This window comes from Enhydra lutris, unplaced genomic scaffold, assembly GCF_002288905.1.
Source record: "Enhydra lutris kenyoni isolate GAN:26980312 unplaced genomic scaffold, ASM228890v2 scaffoldscaffold2, whole genome shotgun sequence".
Lineage (NCBI taxonomy): Eukaryota > Metazoa > Chordata > Mammalia > Carnivora > Mustelidae > Enhydra > Enhydra lutris.
Window position 1 is genome coordinate 15,432,922 of NW_019154086.1, and position 26,220 is coordinate 15,459,141.

Genomic DNA, 26,220 nt, shown 5'->3' on the forward strand with positions numbered 1-26,220 from the left:
TTGAGAATTCTTCCATAGACCAAATTGAAATGATTTTTCTACTCCTTGGAGAGATGCAGAAAATTGTTACCATGGGCCTCAGGAGTATCATTGGTTCAGGGTTAAAATAGCTTAATTTCTTCTGCTGTTCAATTTACTTTATCACCCTGGTCTTAAAATTATAATTTTCCTACTAAAATTTATAGTTAACAGTAGTTACTGTGGAGACATTTGTGTCAAATTATAGGATGCTTAAGGCTATAAATTTGCAGGTGAAATTCCAGATCAAAGGGAAGGAATAACCCATGACTTCGAGTCTTATCAGCACTATCTATTGAGATGTGCTTCTGAGAAAGTGCATGTGAATTGTAGATCTTGCCCTTTGAAGAAATCCATTTTCAAAGTGAAGGGATTGAATACTTAGTTAAGTTTCTGTAAAAATTCCAACTTTTAGGTGCATATAGGGTTTGTTTAAAGCAGCATTTCCCTGACCATTTTCACAAGATGCCTGGAAGAGAATGGTTCTAGAACAGAACAAGTTTGGGAAAGACTGAATGTTCTGTTCACCTCTGGACCTTTGCTATGCATCAGATACATCCTGAAGGCTCTGTTTAGTATATCTCTCACAACACACACTGGGAAATATGAATTTAACGCAGGATTCATGATTGTTTATTTGTTCAACCATTCATTTAATATTATTACATCAATTTCCTTTTGCTTCAGAGTTCACTTTTTTTAGCAAAGCATTTATTTCATTTGTTATTTTGACCAAGAGCCTATTTATATTTTTTTCATTTTAGATTGTGTTTTAAAATCATTTAAATTATATATGTTTAAAATGTACAAAATGAGGAATTCATATACTTATATGTTATAAAATGATTATCCAGATCAAGAACATATCCATCACCTCACATAGTGAACATAGGTAACTGTGTATATGTGTGTGTGTGTATAACGCTTCAAATCTACTCTAAAAAACTTTGAAGTATACAGTACTGTATTATTAACTCTAGTCACCATGCTGTACATTAGTTCAGTGTCATTCTTTTGCATTTGAGCCAATTTTCCCAGCACCATTTATTTAAGATTATGTTTGATACCCTGTTAATAATTGGTGCGTGGTTTATGTCTGTACTCTCTGTTCTGTTTCAGTGGCTTATGTGCCTATTTTAATGTCAGTACCATGCTGTGTTGTTTTTTTTTTTTTAATGTATTTACATAAAGAGAGAGAGGGAGAGAGCACAAGCAGGAGCAGCAGCAGAGGGAGAAGGAGAAGCATGCTCTCCACTGAGCAGGGAGCTGGATCCCAAGACTCCAGGATCATGATGTGAGCTGAAGGCAGACACCTAACTGACTAAGCCACCCCAGTGTCCCAACTGTTTTGATTAATATAGCTTTGTAATATAGCTTAAAATCAGGGAATGTGATACTCCCAGACATGTTTTTCTTTGTTAGGATTACTTTGACTATTTGAGGTCTGTTGTGGCTCCATATAAATTTTAGGATTGTTTTTTCTATATCTGCAAAAAATGTCATTGGAATTTTGACAAAGATCTCATTTAATCTGTAGACCACTTTGCAAAGCATGGGCATTTTTTATAATAGTAATTTTTCCTCATCTAAGAACATGAATTATCTTTCCATTTATGTGTCTTCTTCTATACTTTTCATCAATGTCTTATAATTTTCAGTGTATAGCTCTTTTACCTTTTTGATTAAATTCATTCCTAAGTATTTGATTGTTTTCAGTGCTATTGCAAATGGAATTGCTTTTATTTATTTTTTAAAGATGTTATTTATTTATTTGAAAGAGAGAGAGTGAAAGAGAGAGCACTTGTGTGAGCAGGAGCAGGGGCGAGGTGGGGGCGGTGCTGGTGGGGAAGCAGACTCCCTGTTGAGCAGGGAACCTTGATCTGGGCTTGATCTAGGACTCCATGATCATGACCTGAGCTAAAGGCAGATGCTTAACCCACTGAGCTGCCCAGATATCCCAATGGCATTGCTTTTAAATTTCTCTTTCAGACAATTCATTGTTAGTATATAGAAACAAATTAGTTTGCTAAGGAACAAAGTGAGTCACTCAAATACAAAATATCAACATAAATACAAAATTGGTTAAGATGCTTCTTAAAAATATAACTAACAAACAAAAGCAAAGGAGTCATAATTTATACAACTTATTTGGGGTAAACACTTAGCAATAGAAACTAAATTTATCCCAGGAGTTATATTTGAAAAAGTTTTTGTTTGTTTGTTTATTTGTTTGTTTGTAAGTAGGCTCCATGCTGGGCATGGATCCCAAATCAGGACCCAAGTTCATGACCCTGAGATCAAGACCTCAACTGAGATTAAGAGTCAGATGTATAACTGACTGAGCCACCCAGGCACTCCTAAAAAGATGGTTTGAGTAAACCATGAAGTCATGTCTGTTTAAATTAATTTCATTACTCATAGAAACTTTAGATAAAATGTCATACATCATAAAGACAAAACATTACTATTGTAATTGTTATTAGATAATTAACTGATGACATAAGTGGTAGGTTTTTTTTTTAATTTATTTGACAGAGACAGAGAGATCACAAATAGGCAGAGAGGCAGGCAGAGAGAGAGGAGGAAGCAGGCTCCCTGCTGTGCAGAGCCCGATGCGGGGCTCGATCCCAACACCCTGAGATCACGACCTGAGCTGAAGGCAGAGGCTTAACCCACTGAGCCACCCAGGTGCCCCTAAGTGGTAGGTTTTTAACTAAAATATGTTAAAGGTCAAGTCGGGGAAAAAGAGAATTAATTCATCAGAAGAAATTTCATTTTTTTTACATGGTAAAGTGTATTATATTACATTTATGATGCTGTATAGATGAAGCAGTTTTATCTAACCTGCCAGTAACAGTGATTCACTAATAGTTCCACAGAGTATATGGCCATTCTACTGAGTCCTGTAGAGGTCTAGTGTCTCATATACCAATCAAAAAGTCACAGACTCAAACTAACTCAGCTACAGCCATTTAGGAACATGATATTCATTTTGATTGCATGAATGCATTCACAGTAAATTTGTTAATATTTTAATATTTCTAATTGTTTGCACCATTCTTTGGCTATGTCATCCAAACATTTAAATCAGCTGCCTTCTGAAATTCAGGGTTGTAGCCAGACTCCCAGACTTCCTTTGATATCTAGATTTAAATAAAAAGGAATTTACAAATCATCAACCTATATGAACAGAAAACCTTGTAAAACAGTAATAAACTGGAGGGATTGCCTGGTTTTAACACAAAGGAAAGTACTGTAAACCTAGGAGATAAATTCACCTGCCAATAGAATCACAATTTTAAATGTGAGACTTTATCGAAATGGTAAATTAGTGTAAGATAGGATTTTAAATCAGTTTATTGGTGTTTATGGTCACTTCAGTTGGCTACTGGTAGTAGAAGCAGCAGAAAGGAAGATAAAGTAGAATTAAGCAGAATCCATTGAAAAGAGTTGTAATTTATTGCAAGCAAGAAAGCACAGAGAATTTCTCTCCTTAAAAAATAAACAAAAGATAAAAACTAACAAGGATAAAACCAAATACACAAACAAAAACTATGTCATGTATCATGAAAGACAAGTCAGTAGAAAATGTTTCAAAGTCAATTCTACTTTTATGTTTTATAGCAAGTAGAACAGAAATTAAGCTTTGTTTCAGTACTCTCTATTAACAAATTATCAATGAAAGAGAGAGAAAAAGAAAAGACAGCTTTTTAAATTCTACCACTATGCCTTTTGTACTCTACCACTCTGCATTTTAGTCAATATTATAGACTAAAATGTGTCTTCCCAAATTTTACAGGTTGAAATCTAGGCACCAACGTGACCACATTTATGTAGGTAAGACCTTCAACAAGGTCATTAAGGTTAAACGAGAACATAAAGAAAGAGTCCTAATCTCATAGCACTGGTATCCTTATAAGAAGTAGTGGAGACTCCAGGAAAGAGCATGCACAGGGTAAAGACCTTGTGAAGACACAGTGAGAAGTGGCTCTCTACAAGCCACAGAGAGAGGCCTTAGGAAAAATTTACCCTCCCGGAATCTTAACTTGGACTTCTAGCTTCCAGAAATCTAAGAAAATAAATTTCTGTTCTTTAAACACCCCGGTCTGTGGTATTCTGTTATGGAACCCCTAAAAGACTAGAGCTAGTTATTCTAATTCTACAGTGTATAAAAATAAAATCAAGAGAAAATAATAATTAATAACTCTGTTATTCGAAAATCAGGCTTCTAGAAACTCACACATTCAAACCAATTACCTCCTGGTACTAACATGTCTCCTCTGTTTTGTTTCTACCCTGTAGGGAATAGCAGCATAGTGAGGCAGAATGGAAAGCAGCACTGTGGCACTTAGTAGAAACTGTACAACTACTGTGGCAAACACAGCCCTGGCAGTTCAGTACCCCTCAACACAAGAGGAAAAGATCAGAAGCATAACAGAGTTGCACTTGATGTGAGCGAGGAAATGGAAATGGACATCAGCTATGTGATTTGAGAAGAAGCTTTGGTTGTTCTGGAAAAGAGCAGTTGGTTTACATGATCAAAGTATTGAGCTTTGACAAGACAGATGGTTAAATATCTTCAAGATTCTGAGTATATTCAACCTGTTTGCCACATTATATAATGCATGATTCTGAATTAAATCAATTCCATTGCCTCTTTTCTGGGAATTCCAGAATGGCACATAACTAATGGCACATAACGCTCACCCCTATAGTTCAGCTCTTTATGCATGTCTGAGGTTCATGGCAAAGTCATAAGCTCCCAGGCAACAGGGGCATTTCATCTACTAATTGTGTTCCCTACAATACCTACAGCAATGTCATACACAGTTGGGTTCTTTATAAATATTTATCATATTATAGAGATCTGCAAGGACTGGGGTTATTCACAATGATGTAATATTGTAGTCTGGTTCTGGGCTCAATGCTTTAATGAATGCAGCTGAATTAAGATATATGTACTATATTTCCTGCTGGGTAGTTCTTGGTATTAAAAAATAAAACATGAAAAAATTTTTAAAACACTATAAAACTAAGAAAATCTTTGCCACTTTTTTTTTTTCAGGGACTTAAAAAAATAACAACACTGTCCATCCTGTGGACTGTTTTATAATATTGATGCAATCAGTTGGTTTTGATCAGGTCTGCCTGTGTCTGTCAGGTGCTTCAAAGTGACATTTAAGAAGAATATAGATAGATTGATTACTTTCATATGTACAAATGCTTCAGGCTTGCCCAAAATAACCTCCTAGAAATTTCATCACTATTTACTTGAGACTTACAGAGCACCGACTAATATATGGATGATCAAATTCTGCTTTTCTAAAGGCAAAATCAATACCTTCTGTGAACTATGAAAGATGATTTCAAAAAATAAACATGAAACAGCAGTGTATATAGAGAAGGATGTGTGTGTTTGTATTGCATCCTAATATTTAAAATTATTATTTGGGGAGAAATCTCATTTTATCGTGAATTCCATAACTGACTCTGTATGAAGACAGCCGCGTTTCATTAACTAAGAGGACATTGATCTGTGTATCCTTTATTGTACACTTAAGGATCAGTGGAAATTGTTTTCAAGAAAGAGTTTTCCTCTGAAAAAGTGGATCTTATGAAGATATTTTATTCCTTACTCATTTAGGAGGCCTAAGTCAGTACCTATATATACGTGTGTGTATATATACAGATTGAGAGAGAGAGGGAGAGTAAGGACTCAAAAATGTTTGTGAATCAGAGGATTATAAAGGTTTATAATGCTCTTTAAACATCACTACTAAATTAAGTTCACTGTGTTTTGTATAAGATATGGAACGATAAATGCTGTTTAGAAGATTGCCGTAAGATTAATAATTAAGGTGTGTTGCTACCAAGAAGAAAGTAAAATGTCAAGCCACAGACTGGAAGAAGGTTTCACAATATATAACCAGCAAAAAATTTGAATCAAGAATACATAAAGAGCTCTTACATATTGATAAGACAAAGATGAACAATTCTTTTTTAATAGGTAAAATTCTTTTTCTTTAAAAGGTAAAAGGCTCAAATGATCCTTTATAGAGGAAGATATCCACATTATTAATCATCATTAATTATCAGGGAAATTCAAATTGAAACCCAAAAAAGATACACTTGCATACACCAATGTGTTGATATAAGGCAACTAGGACATTCATACATTGCTGGTGGTAGTATAGTTAATAATTTGGACAATTCTCTGGCACTGTCTACTAAAGTTAATCATGTGCTTACCAGGTGACCTAGTGATTTCATTTCTAGATAAATACTCCTCAAAAATGCATGCACCCATTCTACCAACACAAAAGAATAATCATAGCATGTATTCATTAAAGCTAAAAACTAGAAATAATCATCCAAATCCAAATGACCACCAACTACAGAGTAAAAATTAGGAAATTTATACTAGAATCTCCTAGAGTACTGTACAGATGAGATTTTTAAATTTAACTAAAAAGTCCATTTATAATAGTTTATTGGATCTTATAAAAAATTCTTAGTTTTATGTAATTGACATACTTTTTTGATCTTTGTAATGCGCATATTAACATTATCAGTATAAGTTAAAAAAGTTATTTCACTGTATTTTTGCATAGGAAAATATAAATAAGAAGTAAACATTAATATGAAATCAACATTTTTGCAAAGGAAATAGGTAATTAGGTAATTTATAATTTGAAAATACATTCACTTCTGAAATGGGGATTTTAAGAGAAATATTAATATTTAATTTTTAGTTTTTTTGAATTGAGATTTTTTTTTTAATTCTAAAACTTACAAGTTAATTTAAGTGAGCTAATTTTTTTTTTTTTTGGTAAAAATTTTCTGCACAAAGAGGGCAGAAATGTACATTCAAAATTTTACAAAACTAACAGGAAAAGATCAAGCACATAAAGGCTTAGTTCTTGCCTTTTATTTACCATTCAAGGGGTACCTCACTTCCTTTCAGAAGACAAATGAATTTGTTATCAGAGTTGTAATTTAGAAAACTTAAGCATTTTTTGAGTTTTTTTCAAGTTATAATGAAAATTTCCAAATAAACACTAAAGAGAGAGCAGTACCATTAACTCTCATGTTCCTATTACTTAGTTTTGGTACCCATCAGTTTTTGTTATTCTTTGGGTAATTTTTTTTAAGGCCAATCATTTATGAATTCTAAGAAAAACCTAAAACCTATGGTCAGTAAGCATTTCTGAATCTTCAAAAGACTTCATTCTCTACATTCAGGATAATTTATTTATTTATTTTTAAAAGATTTCATCTATTTATTTTAGAGAGAGAGAGAGCACAAGTGGGAGGAAGACCAGAGGAAGAGGGAGAGACAGAATCCCAAGCAAACTCAGGGCTGAGTGTAGAGCCCGATGCCAGGCTGGCTCTCACAACCCTGAGATCATGACCTGATCAGGAGGTACTCCTCCATTCAGGATGATTTAATTCAAATTTAATAGACTACTTTCAGAGAAATGGCTTCCTCTCTTAATTCAATAATTTAATTCCTCTTCATTTCAAAATCAAAGTTAGAGTACCAAGCTGAAAGAAGAGCTCCAAAGGTAATGCATTCAACCCAGGCATGACTAACCTGTTATCCTTGTCATCTAAATGTAAAACTACTGACACATGTAACAACATGGACATTTTTTTCTTTTACTTTTTTAAATTTAAATTCAATTTAGTTAACATATGCTGTACTATTAGCTTCAGGGGTAGAATTTAGTGATTCAACAGTTGCATATTACATCCAGTGCTCATTCCAACAAGTGTCCTCCTTAATGTCCATCACTCACTTACCCCATCCTTCCACCCACTTCCCCTTCAGCAACCCTCAGTTTGTTTGCTATGATTAAGCATCTCTTATGGTTTGCCTCCCTCTCTGTTTTTATCTAATTTAATTTTTCCTTCCCCTCCCCATATGTTCATCTGTGATGTTTCTTAAATTCAACATATGAGTGAAATCATACAGTATTTCTTTCTCTGACTTATTTTGCTTATTTTGCGTAACATGATACCTCTAGGGACACCTGGCTGGCTCAGTTGGTTAAGCATCTGCTTTCTGCTCAGGTCATTAGTGTCCTGGGATTGAATCCTTCATGGGGCTGCTTGCTTCTCCCTTTGCCTGCCTCTTCCCCTGCTTGTGCTCGCTCTCTCTCTCTCTCTGACAAATAAATAAGATCTTTAAAAAATAAATACCTTCTTGTTCCATCCACATAATTGCAAATGGCAAGATTTCATTCTTTTGATAGCTAAGTAATATTCCATTCTCTATCCATTCAGCTGTAGATGGAAATCTGGGCTCTTTCCATAATTTGGCTATTGTGGACGTTGATATTCTAAACACTAGGGTACATGTGCCCACTCAAATCACTATTTTTGTATCCTTCAGATAAATATGTGGTAGTGCAAGTGCTGGGTCATACGGTAGTTCTAGTTTTAACTTTCTGAGGAAACTCTGTAACTGTTTTCCAGAGTGGCTGTACCAGTTTGTATTCCCACCAATAGTGTAAGAGGGCTCCCCTTTCAATATGGACATATTTTAAAAAGTCATTATGCCAAGGAAAAGAAGGCACACAGAAAGGACTACATGATGAAGGATTCCATTGTTTATGCTATTCTGAAAGATCAAATGATTTGGGCAAAAATCCGATGAGTCTTTGCCAGGAACTAGGAACAAAGAGAGGACACGGAATGCTAGGGCTATGATGAGACTTTTTGGGCATGGAAATTGTGTATATCCTAATTGTAATGGTGTTTATGTGCTTGTACATCAACCTGTATACTTAAGAAGGGAGAATTTTAGGGTGTCTGGATGGCTCAGTCGGTTAAGCATCCAACTTTGGTTTTGGCTCAGGTCATGATCTCAGGGTTGTAGGACCGAGCTCCACGTAGGGCTCTGTGGTCAGCAGGCATTCTGCTCAAGATTGTCTTTCTCCTTCCCCCTCTGGCCCTCCCCTTTCTTGCAGGCACTCTTTCTTTCTCTCAAATAAATAAATAAATCTTTAAAAAAAAAAAAAGAAGAAGAAGGGAGAATTTTACTGTATGTAAACCATTATTTCAATTCATCTATTAGGTCTAACTTAAACAAAAATCATAGCATACCAAGGTCTAACAGACCAAAGACAATGAAATAATCATCTTCCTTAACTGGGATAACATATTAAGAATGAAATTTGAACTGGTATTTGATTTAGGGCAACCATTTCACAGTTTCGTTTTTTATAAAGCTTATAATCCATTAAAATATCTTATATGTGTCTAGTTTTTCTTTTTTTTATTAAATGCAGTGCATTGAGTAGTACATCAGAAACTAATGAGGTGCTATATGTTGACTAACTGAATTTAAATATAAATAAATAAACAAATGCAGTACTGTATACCAACCTTTAAAGATCCCATCTGCTATTTATTTTTTTTTCCTTTTTCTAAGATTTTACTTATTTATTTGACAGAGAGAGAGATCACAAGTAGGCAGAGAGGCAGGCAGAGAGAGAGGGGGAAGTGGGCTCCCTGCTGAGCAGAGAGCCTGATGTGGGGCTCGATCCCAGGACCCTGAGATCATGACCTGAGCTGAAGGCAGAGGCTTAACCCACTGAGCCACCCAGGCACCCCTCATCTGCTATTTCTACTACATGAACTTCATGAGATATTTTTGATTCTGTACATTGCTGTACAAGAGTATATTCTGTATAATTTTATATCATCCACAATTTAGTCAGCATGCCTTATAAAAAATATTGTTCTTTGTAGAAAAATCATTTTTAAATTGTTTTTGTTTGGTTTACACTAGATTATATGAAATGTATTTGTTTATGATAACAGAATCTAAGAAACTGATAAAATATGAAGGTTCTGAAGACTGATAAAATGTCTTTGCAAGTAAAGTTATTGATACTCTGTTATAATGTTCCTTTAAAAAAAAAAAAAAAGATTTATTTATACATTTGAGGCAGGGAGGGGCAGAGGGAGAGGGAGAGAATCTCCAGGACACTCCCTGCTGAGCATGGAGGTTGACATGGGGTTTGTCTTATGACCCTGAGATCATGACCTGACCCAAAATCAAGAGTCAGATGCTGAACCAACTGAGCCACCCAGGCACCTTCATTCCTTTTATTTTTTGAAAGAAACATTCTAAATCTTTTTTTTTTTTAATTCCACCAGTGTTAAATTATTTTAAATTATATAAATTACTGTGAGGTTTTGTTACTTTTAGTTCTCTTCACCTTTATACGCTTTTGTTTGAATTTGTAATAATCCTTTTTTTTAAAGATTTTATTTATTTATTTGACAGACAGAGAGCACAAGTAGGCAGAGAGGTAGGCAGAGAAAGAGAGGAGAAGCACGCTCCCTGCTGAGGAGAGAGCCTGATGCAGGGCTCAATCCCAGGACCCTGGGATTATGACCTGAGCTGAAGGCAGAGGCTTTAATCCATTGAGCCATCTAGGTACCCCCTAATCCTACCTTTCTAATTTGTCCTATAGAACACACATATGTTCTCTCTCAACTGAAAGGATATTTTCTTTGAGTAAATTAGAATTTATATACTAATTCTTAGATTAGTATAAAAACATTTTAACTATCAAATAAAAAGATTCCTCCCCCAAGCAGATAGGAAGGTATATCTTCCATGTTAATATTCATTACTGATAAACTATGCTATATTTTTAGAAAATTAGGTTTAAATGTTAGTATTTTACATTTCTCTAAGATGTGCCAAGATATTTTAAAAAGCAGTATATTCTCAGACATTTCTATAGATAGATATTTCTCTAGATTTGATAGTCCTTAATAGTTTGTTACTTCTATTTGCTTATGAATTTCAATGATTACTTATCTTCCAGAGTTCTCAAAATACAAATATGGTAAAATGCAGGAAGGAAAAGATAAATTTTAAAATAACCCTTTCCAGTGGCCAGATACTTGAGCTCACACTTTCTTTCTGATCACTCACTTGTACAGAAATATCTTAACTTTCTAAGAGAGACATCTGCTGCTGAATTTCTTCTTTTGATTTTTTTCAAGGCAGGTAAGAGAGTCACAGAATGCAAAGCAGTACAAAGCACATGAGGAATTCACTTACAGAACTGAATATAATTTAGGGCAAGTACACTGGGGTTTTGCTGATCTCAAATGTACAGATTTATCTATTTCATCTTTCACAATGTCTTCTTTATTATACTACATATGGAAATGTCAATGAAAACTATTAAACTAGAAAATACTTTATGAAAGTCATAAAATGTTAGTTTGCATTACATTTCAATCAGGCATTATGGTTAAACTAAAGCACTGTTCATTATTTAGCTCAGTTTCTATGATACTCACTGGAAATTCTATGGGCATCTAAAAGGTCATTTCTAATATACACCAATAACCCTTCAGGTTGGGGGAAAACCACCCCCAGTGGTGACATTATTACTTTCATTCTGAGAAATAACACATATCATTTTATCTGTAGTATATGTCATAAAAAGAATGCAAAAATAAAATTGAACTCAACTAATAAACAGGAGAGATGTTCTGAAAACCTCTTTGAAATAGGCCAGAAGGACTAAAATTTTTTTTTAAGATTTTATTTATTTATTTATTTATTTGTGAGAGAGAGAGAGCATGAGTGCACTTGAGAAAGGGGAGGGGCAGAGGGAGAGACTCTCTAGCAGACTCTGTGTGGAGGGTAGAGCCTGACTTTGGGATTAACCTCAGGACCCTGAGATCATTAACTGAGCAGAAATCAAGAGTCAGATGCTTAACCGACTAAGTCATCCAGGAGCCCCCAGAGTGAATAAGAAAAAAATTTTTTAAATAAAAAACAATTGGGGGCTCCTGGGTGGCTCAGTGGGTTAAGCCTCTCAGGGTCCTGGGATTGAGCCTCTGTTCAGCAGGGAGCCTGTTTCCCCCTCTCTGCCTCCTCTCTGCCTACTTGTGATCTCTGTCTGTCAAATAAAGAAATAAAATCTTAAATAAATAAATAAATATTTTTTAAATGTCTCATGAGACATTATCACAAGCCACATGATTTTTTTTCAAGTTATTCTATAGGAAAATGTGTGCTATTCTTTCCCATAAGTATTTTTAAATAATATTTTCTAAATATCTTGGAATTAGTTATCACTATATTCTAGGAACTAGACATAGATCCTGCTTTTCGGGTGCTTACAATGTTGTCGAAAAGATAGAGCAGCTCTCAAATCTGCTCAAACCATGAGTGAGGAGGAAATCTAAAAGTAACGAAGTTTACCAAAAAGTATCAAGATTAACAGAATTGGGAATTTGAGAACTAAATTCAATTTTTAAAAAACAAATTTATAATTTTACATATGTTCTCTATAACTGTAAGATTCTACCTACACCTATCACCATAGTAAGTACAGAATTGCAGAACATAAAAAACTGGTTAAAGGAACATTGATGAAAAATATAAGCGACAGATTATTACTTAAAACAGATAGTTTGGGGCATATTAAATACAAATGAAAACATCAAGACAATTTATATAATTTATCAAATTATAGAGAAATAGGCATTTCATTAAATAATAATAAATTTATTATATATAATAATATATTATATATGTGTGTGTATATATATATATAATATCATTTTATTAAAAAGTAGTCCATCTTACCTCTATTACCAGTTGCCGAAGAGATGGTGAGGCTATGGAATGTAGACTTGAGTTACCCCTTATGGGACTATGGAGACTAACATAAGCCACGACATTTCTCTGCAGAACTTTCCTGAAATCCTGAAACCAAAACAAATAAACAAAGAACCATTAAATAAAAGAAAGAGATTTTACTTTATCAGTTATGTGTTGAATAATAAACACTCCCTACTTAAAATCATTATATTGCAAAAAAAAAAAAAAAAAAATCATTACATTGCACAATTACTGTTTTAAAAAAATGTGCTCTATTAGAGTGTACAAAGGTCATAAAAGGATTTTAAATAAAAGGGATAAGGAGTGACATACCACACATGACAAAATATTTTTAAACATGTTCCTGAAGAAAGTCAAATCTTAAAAGAAAATATTCTTAAATGGCTAAGCTTTTATAAGATTCGACTTTAGAGTATAGATAGAAAGTTTGCTCAGGCCACAGCACTTTATTTTATAGTTACTGAATTAGAGAACAGACATGGGTAAACTACTTCAGTGATTAATCAAACTAGGCCTTTCCTTTGAGACAGTGAGCTAATTTTTACATGCAGTAGCTCTTTATTCTGAGCAAAATGGGACATAATACACCTTTGTCCCTGCACATATTACTTGAAATAAAACCTGATACATTTTATGCACATGAGTAGCATAAAATGATGTCAGCAGAATATTTCTTCTACTTCTTTGCTGAGCCCTATCCCCCAAAACTGAAGACCACTGTGCCTATTAATAAGGTGCTGCTAAGACAGCCTTCTGTTATGTTCCTCCTTTTTTGCATAAATATGTAATGACTAGTCATCATGATGACAATTCTATAGAAATGACCTAAAAACTGTCATACTTTGTGTCTTAGGACCTTACCTTTCTTCCTCTGACATATGACATGTAAGACCTCAAGAGCCTGTCTTCCTGGCAAATCAGTATGTGACTCCTACTTTAAGTTGAAAATTCAGCTACACCTCTGTAAGAGAGGTGAAGACATTTCATTTAAAATGAATAACTATTTCAGGGGCACCTGCATAGCTCAGTGGGTTAAATAAAGCCTCTGCCTTCGGGTCAGGTCATGATCCCAGGGTCCTGGGATTTAGCCCCGCATCAGGCTGTCTGCTCAGCAGGGAGCCTGCTTCCTCCTCTCTCTGCCTGCCTCTCTGCCTACTTGTGATCTCTGACTGTGAAATAAATAAATAAACAAAATCTTTAAAATAAATAAATAAATAAAATGAGTAAATGTTTCAAATGGACAGGAATGATGAACTGAAGCTTAAATACTCTGCATATAATAATGTTTTTAAAAAATGTCCTTTTTTTAAGAAAAAAATGTCCGGCAAGTGCTGTGGCAAAACAACTTCTATTTACACAGTAGCACATAGGAACTGTATATATGTCAGTGCATTTAACACTCATGAGAACCTTGCATTAGTACATGTGCAGAGGAATCAAGTCTTGGAGAAGTTAATCTCGCTTAACACCACAGAGTTTTATGGTAGAAAGAATTTGAAGTCAGACTTTCTGACTGTAAATTCTGTAGCATTTCCGCAGTTGCCTGTGGAAATGGAGAATCTACAAAAGAAGAAAAGAAGAAAAAAAGTACTTTTCATTTAGTAAATGGTACTATTTTATTTAGAAATGGTACCAATTATTTAGTAAAATGTGACAATTTTCCTCAAGGATAAATATCAGTATTGAGTCACTTCTATAATAACTCTATCACTATAAATTCCAGTTCTAAGTTTAGTGAGCAATATCTCTTAATCTTTTTAATTACAACTGTGGGTTTCCTGTGCAAGTAAAATTAAATAGGGCAGTATGACATGTCAGCAAGTGCTTTCCTCACTCATCTTCACTGGGAAATTAGGTTAGACCGTAACTTGATTTCAACTAAAAATAAAATGTTTTGTTCTCAGGAGTAGATTTGGTAAAAGAAGACAGAACAGGAAAACCAGTAGTTTTCTAAATAGTTTTCTAAATTCCTTCTCAAGCAGATACTTACAAAATGACTTCATGAACAGTATTGTAATAATCTTCCGAGACATAGTAATTTTACATAGTACACTTCATGAGCCAATAATCAAATCTATATGTTATTTGCCATATTCTTCACTCTTGTATCTTTGCCTATCTAGTAATGGAAAAATCCAGAAAGTGATTGAACGAATAACTGGTTGCCAAACATACATATATACATACCTACATAAAAATGTAAGGACAGAGGTTCCTACTATTTTTGAATAGGAAGGGTCTTTTCTAACATAAATAGTTTTCTCTACGGGCTCCCACATTATAGGGTTTTTAGTTGTTTTAGCTGTATTTGCTGACAGAGAAAAATACAAAACTATCAAAAGATAAAATGAATTCAGTAAAACTTACAAATAAATCTATATTTTATCAAATACAAAAAAATCAATTTTTTTAATCTCTTCAATTTTAAAATATAATTGCCCACATACATACAAGGCCACGTTATTGATCGAATTTACAGGCTGTGGTGTTTGGTGGTCAAATAAATTCAAAGAATTTTTGCAATGCACTTCCCCATGCATAGGGCTCAGGATACATAAGTTAGGAACTACTAATGTTGGAAAAGCCAACTTTCAGAACATAGCTTAGAACTATATGTGCTAAATTAGGAATAACATAAATTTAATGTAAAAGTTACTAGACAGATAGGGAGAAGGCTATATGACATAGAGGAATAAATTTTTGGAATTTGAAAATCTTTAAGACACACTTTTTAAAATGCACCTTAATGTTGCAAGAAAACTGAAATACTGTTTTATGATGAAAAAAATTCTGAAATACTAAAATCAGACCATATCACAAATATATTCCCCAAAATGCTTTTTAACTTATTTATGTCTTTAAAGTAATTTAGAATAAAAGTTTGAGAAGTTGGTTCAGCTATTACATTTTCCATCTAACTAAAAATTTGTCATAAATTTAAAAAGTTTCTTTCAGCAATAAAATTGATATATTTGAATTAGTTCTTTTGAATATGAAACAAACACACAACTAATTTGAGTATGAAAAATATTTTAATTTGCAACATGTATATCTTGATAAGTTTTACACTAAATTTTTTCCATTGTTTTAAGAATACTTTTCTTCAAATTAAAAAGACACTTGCTATTTTTTTGTGTGTATCTTTTTGATATTTTCTTTGTGGTCAATAGACTATTTTATCTTTTTTTTTTTTAATACTTAAAAAACGACATAGGAGAATTTCACATTAGATATTTAGGGATTTGTTTTGTTTTGTTTTGTTTTGTTTTTCCTAAGCTGAGATAGTAAATAAATTAGAATATCAAATTGTTTTATTTTCCTAGATAAAATTGTATGGATTTTTTTCCTACACTTTTCCACCAACCCTCTTTTAAAAAAAAATAAAATCATCAAGTAAATAGACTATGTAAGAGTTTTAAAATGTTTTCATTGTTTTTAACATGTCATCAATTCAATTATCATTTGATATATCCCATTAAAAATACAGCATGTCTGTGAAACCCTTACCTATCAAAAGCATTTGAAACTTAAACATTCCAGTGGCATTCTAACTATGACTCATTGCATAGAGATTTCACTTGGACAAAGCCTTCCTAAGGTAGTTTCGGTAGGTAGGTGGGTTAATAGATTTGTAGAAAAGAAGGAACAGAGAGATAGACATGTAAGAATAGAAGGAGGATGCAATGGAGTGAGAAGGAAGGAAACCACTATTCTGAGGCCAACCTACATATGGTATAGATATGGTATGATCCTTAGGTAGTAGATATTTAACATAGAAGACTGTTTCCTAATTCCAGATAACTGCCAGAAAGTTAGGGGGGAAAAAAATAAGTAGTTGTATGCATTACCTGATCTTTTCTTCTCCAGTAACTATCAACCTGTCTAAGGAGAAACAATAACCAGGTAAACACAACTGTAGGGTAGGTCTGGGAGCAACAAGAGTAAGATAGTTGCAAATCAAACACAATGCACTGGGTTCTAATCCCCCCTCTTTCTTACAGGTGATCTCAGCAAGTTAGAAGATAGGACAGCTGGTTGAAAGGCACATTCTTACCCCTGGCTTCAGAACTTTATTTTGTCAACTTTAGTCAGAGAGAGAGAGAGAGAGAGTATGAGAGCAGGAAAAGCATAGTAATTAATGTGCATTTACCTCTCCCCATTCATATGAGCCAATATTGCCAAAAGCTGTTCCTCCCCATGAACAGAAAACAATCGTGCGGTCTGGTCTCCACCCTTTCTTAACTTTTAACATCAAGGCCCGGATAAAAGCAGTGATTACAGCAGTGCTGCTGGCCCATTCTTGTCCATAAGAACCGTATGCACTTTGATGGTGGCTGCCAACTATGATATACCGGTCTGGAAATAGAAGGAGACAAGGGCCAAAGACAAAATATAAACCTTAAGACAAAATATAAACCTTAACAATAAATTTAATGACATTTACATAATCCTTTGCACAACTGAGCACCAATTATGTAAAACTGTCCTAATAATTAAGACTACTTTAACATTTTTCACCCACTGTCTTGATTCACACATCTGTGTATATCAAAGCAGAAGCAGCTGCTGAACTCAATTATGATTCCAAAGCTTAGATCCATATTACTGTCCTTTGCAACATGCATATTAATTAATGAAGTATACAAATATGCCACAATGAAACCTTTATCTAACATTTTTCCAGAATCATAGTGGGAAGTGCCCCGTAAACAATGCGTGTATGCTCAGTAAATATTAATGAACTATTAATACATATGAGGGAGCAGTTATTCAGTAGCTATAAATATTAAATAATGTGGTAGTCATATATGGATTTTGAAATAAATGAAGTATTTAGGGAATTAATTACAGCTTCCAGCTTATAGTCTTAGCTCTTCTCATTTCCCTGAAGGAAAAAAAAATCAACATCAAAAGTCATACAACTACTGTAAAAGTTTTCTTCCCACATATTTCACATAATCATACAAAATCCATTAGACACAACATAGAAAGATCTCCACGACACATGGATGGGGCCTACTCAATATACATTACTGACTATTGTCAATAATAAGGTAGACTAAAACTCTATCTCCAGAGTTTCCTCTGATTTTGTTGCCACTGAATGTTAACTGGTGTTGATCTATATTTCTTTCACCAAGTAGCCCAATACATCTGTGTAAAAAGATTTCTTCAGAGTGTCATTTTATTCAGAGATGTCCTATAGCTCAGTGGTGCGGACTTTGAAGCCAGCCTGCTTGGGTTTGGGTCCAGGCTATCCGATATACTAGTTATGTGACCTTGGAGAGCTTATCTAAGCCTTTATGCCTGGATTTCTTCAAGTATAAAATGAAAATACAAATACTACATACATCATTCCCTTGCTTTCTGTTTTAAATGAGTTGCTAAGTGTAAGGCTTTTTGAACAGTGTCTGACACATAAGTACTACTTGTGTGTGGAATAAATGAATTACTCCTTTACTTCGTGGCATCAGAAAGCTATTTGATGGGAAATCACTGCATGAAGTTATTTTAGTTTTCTGCTGATTTTAGAACCAGCAATGGATCTGATCTGCCAACACTTTATCAAAATTTAATTAATGGTATATCCAGGGTGGTTGCAAATGTTGAAACTCAGGAAATTTATTTACTCATCTCCCAGATATGTGTGAAAGTTCTGCTTGGGATTATCTGTATTCTAGACAAACCATATCCAAAAGCCTTAACAATTGTTTCTAATTTTCAGAGCCATTAAATAAGAAAATCATGTGAATGAACAGCCAGTATTCTTGTGTAGAATTCAAATAAACAAAATTTGGGAAGCTTTGCTTATTATACACTGCAGAATACTACCGGTAAATTGATTTTAAGAAATTGATTTTTTTCTATATTGAATTTCAATTAGGAAAGTTCTTTTACCCTCCAACTAGTATAGTTTTGCACAATTTGGTTTTTCCATAAAAACTAGTATATGTAGCAATGATGATAAATATTGCTGGTGCTTCGATTAGAGATTCTCTTGATGAAAATCTGTTGAAATGCAGCCCATGACAATTTCTCAACCCATTTATATCTTGCATTTAAAGATATTAAAATCAGAGATTGTTCAACATTGTTACTGTAAAGAAAACAGAGAAAATATGAACCTTCCATTAATTCTCTAAGAGTTGGCTGGCAAGAAACTTGGGGAGATGTAAAACTTGATCTCAAAATTCTCTAGGTTATCAATTATGGGGTCAATTTGACTAAAGTTGTGGAGAAAAGTAATTCTCTAAGGAGAACTGGAGTAAATATCCCAACCAAATTAACAGAGGTGGCCCAACTGTGCAGACGGGACTGCCGCATTCTACCCTGGGTGACAAGCACTCAGACAGCAATATGTGGTTCAGCCTCACAATGCATTAGGAAGTGTTGTTATGAGTCTTAATTAATATAGCTAGTTTTACTTTCTTAGCCTGATGATATTATCTGAAGATGCTATGAACATCCTAGAGCAAGGAGTAAAATTACTTAAAATTTAGCCAGGTGATCTTTTCATTAGCATCTTCAAAACCTAAAGCCACGCAGACATTAAGCAGAACTGTCGATGGACGAAGGGTCAGAGGAAGAACGTGGATTGGCACTAAAAGATTAGATTTTGGAGATAAAAACTTTTATTATTTTTTTAAAGACAGCATTAAAACTAATAGATTTTCTTTCTTAAAAGGTCCTTTCCTGATAAAAGTAAAAAATCCAAGGGTTATGTTATAGTGAAGAATAAGCAAACAAACAAGCAAAAAAATATTGGTTTTGTAGTTTTTCTTCATGAGGTACATGCCGATTTATCAAATCTAAACTGTTTTCTCATTTAATTTTGTTTTGTTTTCCCCTATACTCTCTACTTTGATTTATTTTTGAAGAAAGTAAGAAAGAGAATAAAGACTTGCTTCTTGGTTTCATACTGACTCACTCTTAGAGTGGAGTGAACCAGTTACATCTAAAGTAGGAAATGCATTTAATTACACTCTTACATTGTTATAGAGCATTTTCTTGTAGGTTAATAGATTATAAAAACATACAGAATCTCAGTACTACTTACCTGGAGATGTCAAGCCCTTTAAATATCCAACAACATTAGTCACTGTTTTGAATTTTGTAACTGTCTGAACTTGCATGTTGACAATTCTTTCATCTGAAAAAAATAATAATAATAATATTTTCCCCCTATATTCTGTCTTTTTCCTCTTAAAAATTTCAATATCATTAACAAAAGAATTCCAAACAGTAGAATTTTTTCTGGAAAATCAAAGTTACACCTTTTCACAAGTATCTATTCAATACTTTGTGTCAACTCTGTTCTAGGTACTTGTGATACAATGATGACTAAGTTACCATTTCTGGCCTCACAGAACTACAGAGCTATAAAGAAGCCGCCTAAACTCCACAGCCCAGAGCTACAGTGAAGTTCAATATGAGAGCACCCAGAAGATCTCAGGGAGAAGTGGACAACTCATATTTAAAAAAATACGTATCAGATAAAATTATTTCCAAATAAATTTAAGTGCTTTTCTAGCTTCAGAAAAAGAGCATGTGGAAGCTAACTTAACCTTTCCTGTATGACTCATTATTATGTTATCACATTAAAAACTGTAAAGCATTACAGAAATGAAAAGAATAAATATTTCTAAAGTTATATGTATTTCCAAATATTGCAGCCTTCATTTTTCACCTGTATTGGTTGCTTTCTCACTTCTATTCTAAATCTCCTCCTAATTGCTCTGCCTCTTTGAGTTCTTGTATTCATTCCTGATATTCAAAAATTTCAACAACAAATAAGGCAAAGACACCAATCCAGAGATGATTCAGTCACAGTCCTGAAGCCATCTTTGAAGGCCTTTAGGGGTGACATGTATTAATTCTGTATTTGATGGATCCTGGGAAGTCTGTGGGTAGGAGGGTTCTAGAAGCAGTTCAAGGGCAGCCTGGAGATTCTATCTGGGGGTGGGGTGGGGGTGGCAATTAGAAAGCAGCTAATACAAAGTAGCTGAGCTATACTGACAGGCCTTCAGTAGTGTCACTTCTTTTCACTAGATGAAAATTGTTACAATAAATAAGTTTCTTCTTTCCTTGAATGTACCCTTTCTAACAATTTAAATGGGAAATCATTATCCTGAATTTGTTAAAATTAAAACTAAAACAGGAGTAAGGATGTCATGAGAGAATGCCTGAGCAACTCATATATGAGAAATGGAAATCTGCTTAGAGCCCAAGTACTGTGGTATTAATTTAAGCGTCATGCATTTGTGTTTGCTTTGATGAATATACTTGGTTTTTCACAGCAGTTTCAGATTTACAGAAAAATTGACTGGAAAGTTCAAAGCTCCCTAATATCCAATCTCTCTCCCCTGCTCCTATTAACATCTTTGATTAGGGTGATCTATTCATTATCATTGGTAAGACAGTATTAATACATAATTATTAACTAAAGTCCATAGTTTGCATTAGGCTTCACCGTTTGTGTTACACATAATATGGATATTGACAAATGCAAAAGGACATGTGTCCAACATTACTGTATCATACAGAATAGTTTCATTGCCCTAAAAATCTCCTGTGCTTTACCTTTTCATCCTTCCCCTACCCTCTCCTTATTGAACCCCTTGCAACCACTGAGCTTTTAAATTTCTCCATAGTTTTCCTTTTTGCAGAACATCACATAGTTGGATTCATATATTTGGTTTTTTTGTTTTGTTTTGTTTTGTTTTAAGGCTTATTTATTTATTATAGATAGAAAGATAGCAAGGGTGGGACAAAGGGAGAGGGAGGAGAGAATCTCAAGCAGACTCCCCTCAGAGCACGGAGTCCTACACTGCTGGCTCTCACCACCCTGAGATCATGACCTGAGTCAAAAATCAAGAGTTAGCGGCTTAACTGACAGAGCCACCCAGGCGCCCCTCATATGTTTGTCTTTAATGTTTAATTCCATGTTCTATATTTGTTCCAAATAGTCCAGATAGTGAGCTTTAAATAAGGGACACATTACTTTATAGTTTTAAAAAATATTTCCAGAGTATCTTTCAGTTAGATGCAGATGAAAAAATATTCTCTGATTTTGTAAGATTCTTTTTTCTCCCCTAATTCAGAAGTGAGAAAACCTTACAAGATATATACACTACTGCTTGGAATATTACCTTGCATTAATACAGTGTCTTACAACTTATAACAATAGACATTTATCTCACTGACTCTTGAAATAACCAAGTGAAAGTTTTTATTATCTTTATTGAATAAAACACATGGGGCAGAACTGAGACTCAAACCCGGGTCTTCATATATATAACATTTCTAGCTAAACAATAAAGTCTCACTCTAAGCCTCCATTTCTCTCATTATAAGATATTCTTCATATTTATAAAAGAATAAAAAATAATGCAACATACTATGATGATCCACATCTAGTCTTAAGATATTATTTTACTATAGTTTCTTAGTTCTTTTCCTTTTTCAGTTACAAATATGATTTTGCAGATTTGGTTATTACCCTAAGGTTAATGTTAATCACTTTGGGTTTTGTTACATAGATTTAGATAATATTGAGAGATTGATAAGCAAATATGGGTAGACAAGGGCATTGGCACATAAATAGAAATCAATGTACTCTACTTTTTTATAGGCTTTGACATTTGACAGAAATTATTTTACCTCCTTTTTTTTTCCACTTAGCATTATGTTTTTCATAACTTTCCATGAAGGTAAGTAGATGTGAGTCATTCATTTAAACTGCTAAGTATATTTGATAATAGGATCAATCCCAGTTTATGTTCTAGTGTTACTGAACTCTAAGGAGGTTATATCTAAATTTTCAACATTACATTGTGGCAAAAAAAAATGTTTTTCTTTACATTTCTTTTGCATACGTGCCATTTTTTTCTTCAGTTAGATAACTAGAAGTTGTGGATTATAATATATGTGTATCTTCAACTATAATAGGTCCACAGAAGTTGCTCCTCAGAATTTTTAATTTTGACAATCTGACAGGTATAAAAATTTACATTTCCCTCATTACTAGTAGGGTTCAGATTTACATTTCCCTCATTTACATTTACATTTCCCTCATTACTAGTAGGGTTCAGAATTTTTTTATTTTTATTTTTAAATATTTTATTTATTTTTTTTTTATTTTTGAGACAGAGAGAATGAGAGAAAGGAAGCAGAGTGGCAGGCAGAGGGAGAGGGAGAAGCAGGCTCCCTGCTGAGCAGGGAGCCCAATGTAGGACTTGATCCCAGGACCCAATTGAGCCACCCAGGTGCCCCAACAATTTTTTATATGTATATTCATAATCCAAGTTTTTTATTTATGTTCTTTGACCATTTTCCTTTGAGTTGTTTATCATTTGGGGTATTTTTGTGTTTTTTCTTTCTATTTAGAATATTATTCTCTTATTAGTTATATGTAGTACAAACACTTTTCAGTTTGTGATTTATATTTTCTAGATATTTATTATATTTTAAGTATTAATAAAGTCAAATTCAATAATTTATTATTTTTCCTTGAGTACTTGTGGGTTTTTTTATTTTTTGTTTGTTTGTTTAAGAAACACTATCATGGGGCGCCTGAGTGGCTCAGTGGGTTAAAGCCTCTGCCTTCGGCTTGGGTTGTGATCCCAGGGTCCTGGGATCGAGCCCCGCGTCCGTTGCGCTCTCTGCTTGGCAGGGAGCCTGCTTCCTCCTCTCTCTCTGCCTGCCTCTCTGCCTACTTGTGATCTCTGAGTGTCAAGTGGATAAATGAATAAAATCTTTAAAAAAAAAAAAAGAAACACTATCATGAGGGGCACCTGGGTGGCTCAGTCGGTTAAAGCCTCTGCCTTCAGCTCAGGTCATGATCCCAGCGTTCTGGGATCGAGCCCACATCAGGCCCCCTGCTTGGCAGGGAGCCTGCTTCCCCCCCTCTCACTCTGCCTGCCTCTCTGCTTACTTGTGATCTCTGTCTGTCAAATAAATAAATAAAATCTTTTTTAAAAAAAAAAAGGAAGAAACACTATCATGAAAATATTTTTCAAATATTTTAAAATTGAATTTTCAAGTTCAAGTTTTTAATCAGTCAAAATACACTGTGAAGTAGATATTCAATATTACCTCTGTGGTATGGATAGTCAATTGTTCACACATTCTTTATTAAAGACATTTGAGAATTGCATTAGGGCTGAATTAAATTAATGAACTCATTTAGGAAACTATATTGTGTCTTCTGTCCATAAACATTGTATGCCTCACTATTTCAGTTGCCTTTTAGGTCTTTTAATGAAGTTTTATATTTTGTTCCAGAAAAGTTTTGAACAATTATTATTAAATTTATTTTTATGATTTTCCTGCTGTGATAACAATATATAATATTTTTAACTTTCTCTATTGTGTATAAGCATGGTATTTAATTTCTTACCTTGGTTGTACAATGTGCCTTCTTGTTAATCTCTTATACACTGTACTACTTGATCTACAGAGTTTTATTTTTGTTGGTTTCAATTTAGACAATTACCAAAAGAAGAGTTTTATTTATTCTTTTCAAATTTTACAACTTTCAACTATTGTTCTTATCATCTTGTGTAGGATTGCCAGTGCAGTTTGGAATAAAGGCAATGAGAGCCTTATTCCTTGGTCCTTACTTTGTATTCTTCACTTTAGAAAGAATGTTTCTCAGATTTTATTTAAAAAACAAACAAACAAATGATGTTTGTTATAGTTTCCTTAAAAATTCCCTTTCAAATTAAGGAAGAACACTTTTGTTCTTACTTTGCAAACACATTTTATCATAAACAGATGTTGAATCCTCTTTGAGATAATTGCAAGGCTTCTCACTTGACCGTGTTAAAAAATGCATATACCCCTAGAAAAAGCTCAACTTAGTCATGATATGTATTTTTGTAACTGGGTATACTAGTATTTTTTTAGGATATTTGCATAAATAACAGATTGGCTGACAATTTTACTTATCATTTATCCTTATCTGATTTTGGTATCTGGATTACGCAACCTTCCAAATGTTTAGGGATATTTGCTTCTTTTCCTGAATTTTTGAAGAGTTTACATGTAGCATAGGGATTATCCATTTTACAAAGGAGTGTTAGGAAACATACCTAAACTATTTGGTCCTCATATTTATGTGTGGGGTGAGGAAAGAGGGTACATTATCACTTAATGTATATTTACATTTAATTTCATTAATATTTTCAAATAAATATTAATGGTTATAAATACATTCAAATTTTAACATCTTTATTTCCTCTAAATTTACTGCATTTAGTTGTTCATTCTATTCTTGTGCTTACCTAAGAAAGAGAAGAAAAAAAAAAGAAAATCACTGCCATATATCTGGGTTTGTTGTGGTTGTTGGGTTTTTTTTTTTGTCTTTTCTAACATTAATTCACTCATCTTTTTTTTTCTCTATCAGTTTTGCTTGAAGTAGCTAATTTATTAGTATTTTCAAATGGGATTTCTAGATCTTCATTATATATTTTTTCCACTTCAATATTATGTTCTATGCTTACCTTTGCTCAATTTTACCCAGATTCTTAAGGCTACAGATTTTTTTATATAGATGTAGTATATTAATTTCAACATACATTCTTATTATCTTACATTCTAAACTTCAGAATTTTTGCTATCATTCTTTCTTTTTTAAACACTATTCTTAGTTTGAAAGTTATTTTTTTAAAGATTCATTTATCTATTTTGAAAGAGGGAAAGAGAAATAAGAAAGAGCAGAGGGAAGAGGGAGAGGGAGAGGAGGAGAGACGCTCAAGCAGACTCCCCAGTGATCTGAGGTGGGGGCTCAATTTCAGGAGCCTGAGATCATGAATCAAAACCGAGTCACAGTCACTGGACTGACAGAGTCACCCACCCAGGCACCACCCTCCCCCAACATTCTTTCTATAATATATACAATACATTAGGTCGAATAATTTTTTAAGTATTCAAATACAAGGTGTGTGTTACTGTTGGTATCTAACTTAATTATGGACTGAAAGCAAGGTCTGTAAGATATTGATTCTTTGATATTATGTGAGATTTGTTTTGTAATCCTGTAGGTTATTGCATCTGGTAGAGAATGTATACTTTAATAAAATGTTTCAAACAAAAATAGGTTCTCCCTGTCATATGAGTGCAGCATCTCATATATATGTCCTGTAGATCAAGCTAGAAAAGTGTGTGGTCATAACTTCATTAATTATTCTGTATATTTTCTCTATTATCAAGACAAGTTAACTTATCAAGACAAAAGTTTCCCATATGATTTGTCTTTATCAGTTGTCCTAGTAATGCTATCAAATTTTTCTTTGCATGTTTTTAGACTAGTTTCATGCATTCAATTTGGGAATTGCTATATCTTTCTGATTTCTATATAGAATATGTAGAACAATTATTCTTTACATCTTCTCTATGCCAATTTTTTTCTTAAACTCTTCCTCCCCACCTCTCCTCTGATATTAAGATTATTCCATCATTCTTTTGCTTAGTGTTTCTCCAATATATATTTTCCCAGCATTGCATTTACTTTTGCCAGGCATGCTGGGGCATCT

At 33.7% G+C, this 26,220-nt stretch overlaps 1 protein-coding gene across 2 annotated transcripts in view; it reads right to left on the bottom strand.

The window, feature by feature from the left end:
- LOC111148153 (N-acetylated alpha-linked acidic dipeptidase like 2) overlaps positions 1–26,220 on the bottom strand; it is a 1,315,835-nt gene that overhangs the window by 312,165 nt on the left and 977,450 nt on the right. For both annotated transcript variants that reach the window (XM_022504603.1, XM_022504596.1), the window contains 3 exons: positions 19,743–19,835; positions 16,836–17,041; positions 12,650–12,769 (listed from right to left, as the gene is read on the bottom strand). In XM_022504603.1, coding sequence (XP_022360311.1) covers positions 12,650–12,769; positions 16,836–17,041; positions 19,743–19,835 — 419 coding nt within the window. The remainder of the gene's footprint in view (positions 1–12,649; positions 12,770–16,835; positions 17,042–19,742; positions 19,836–26,220) is intronic.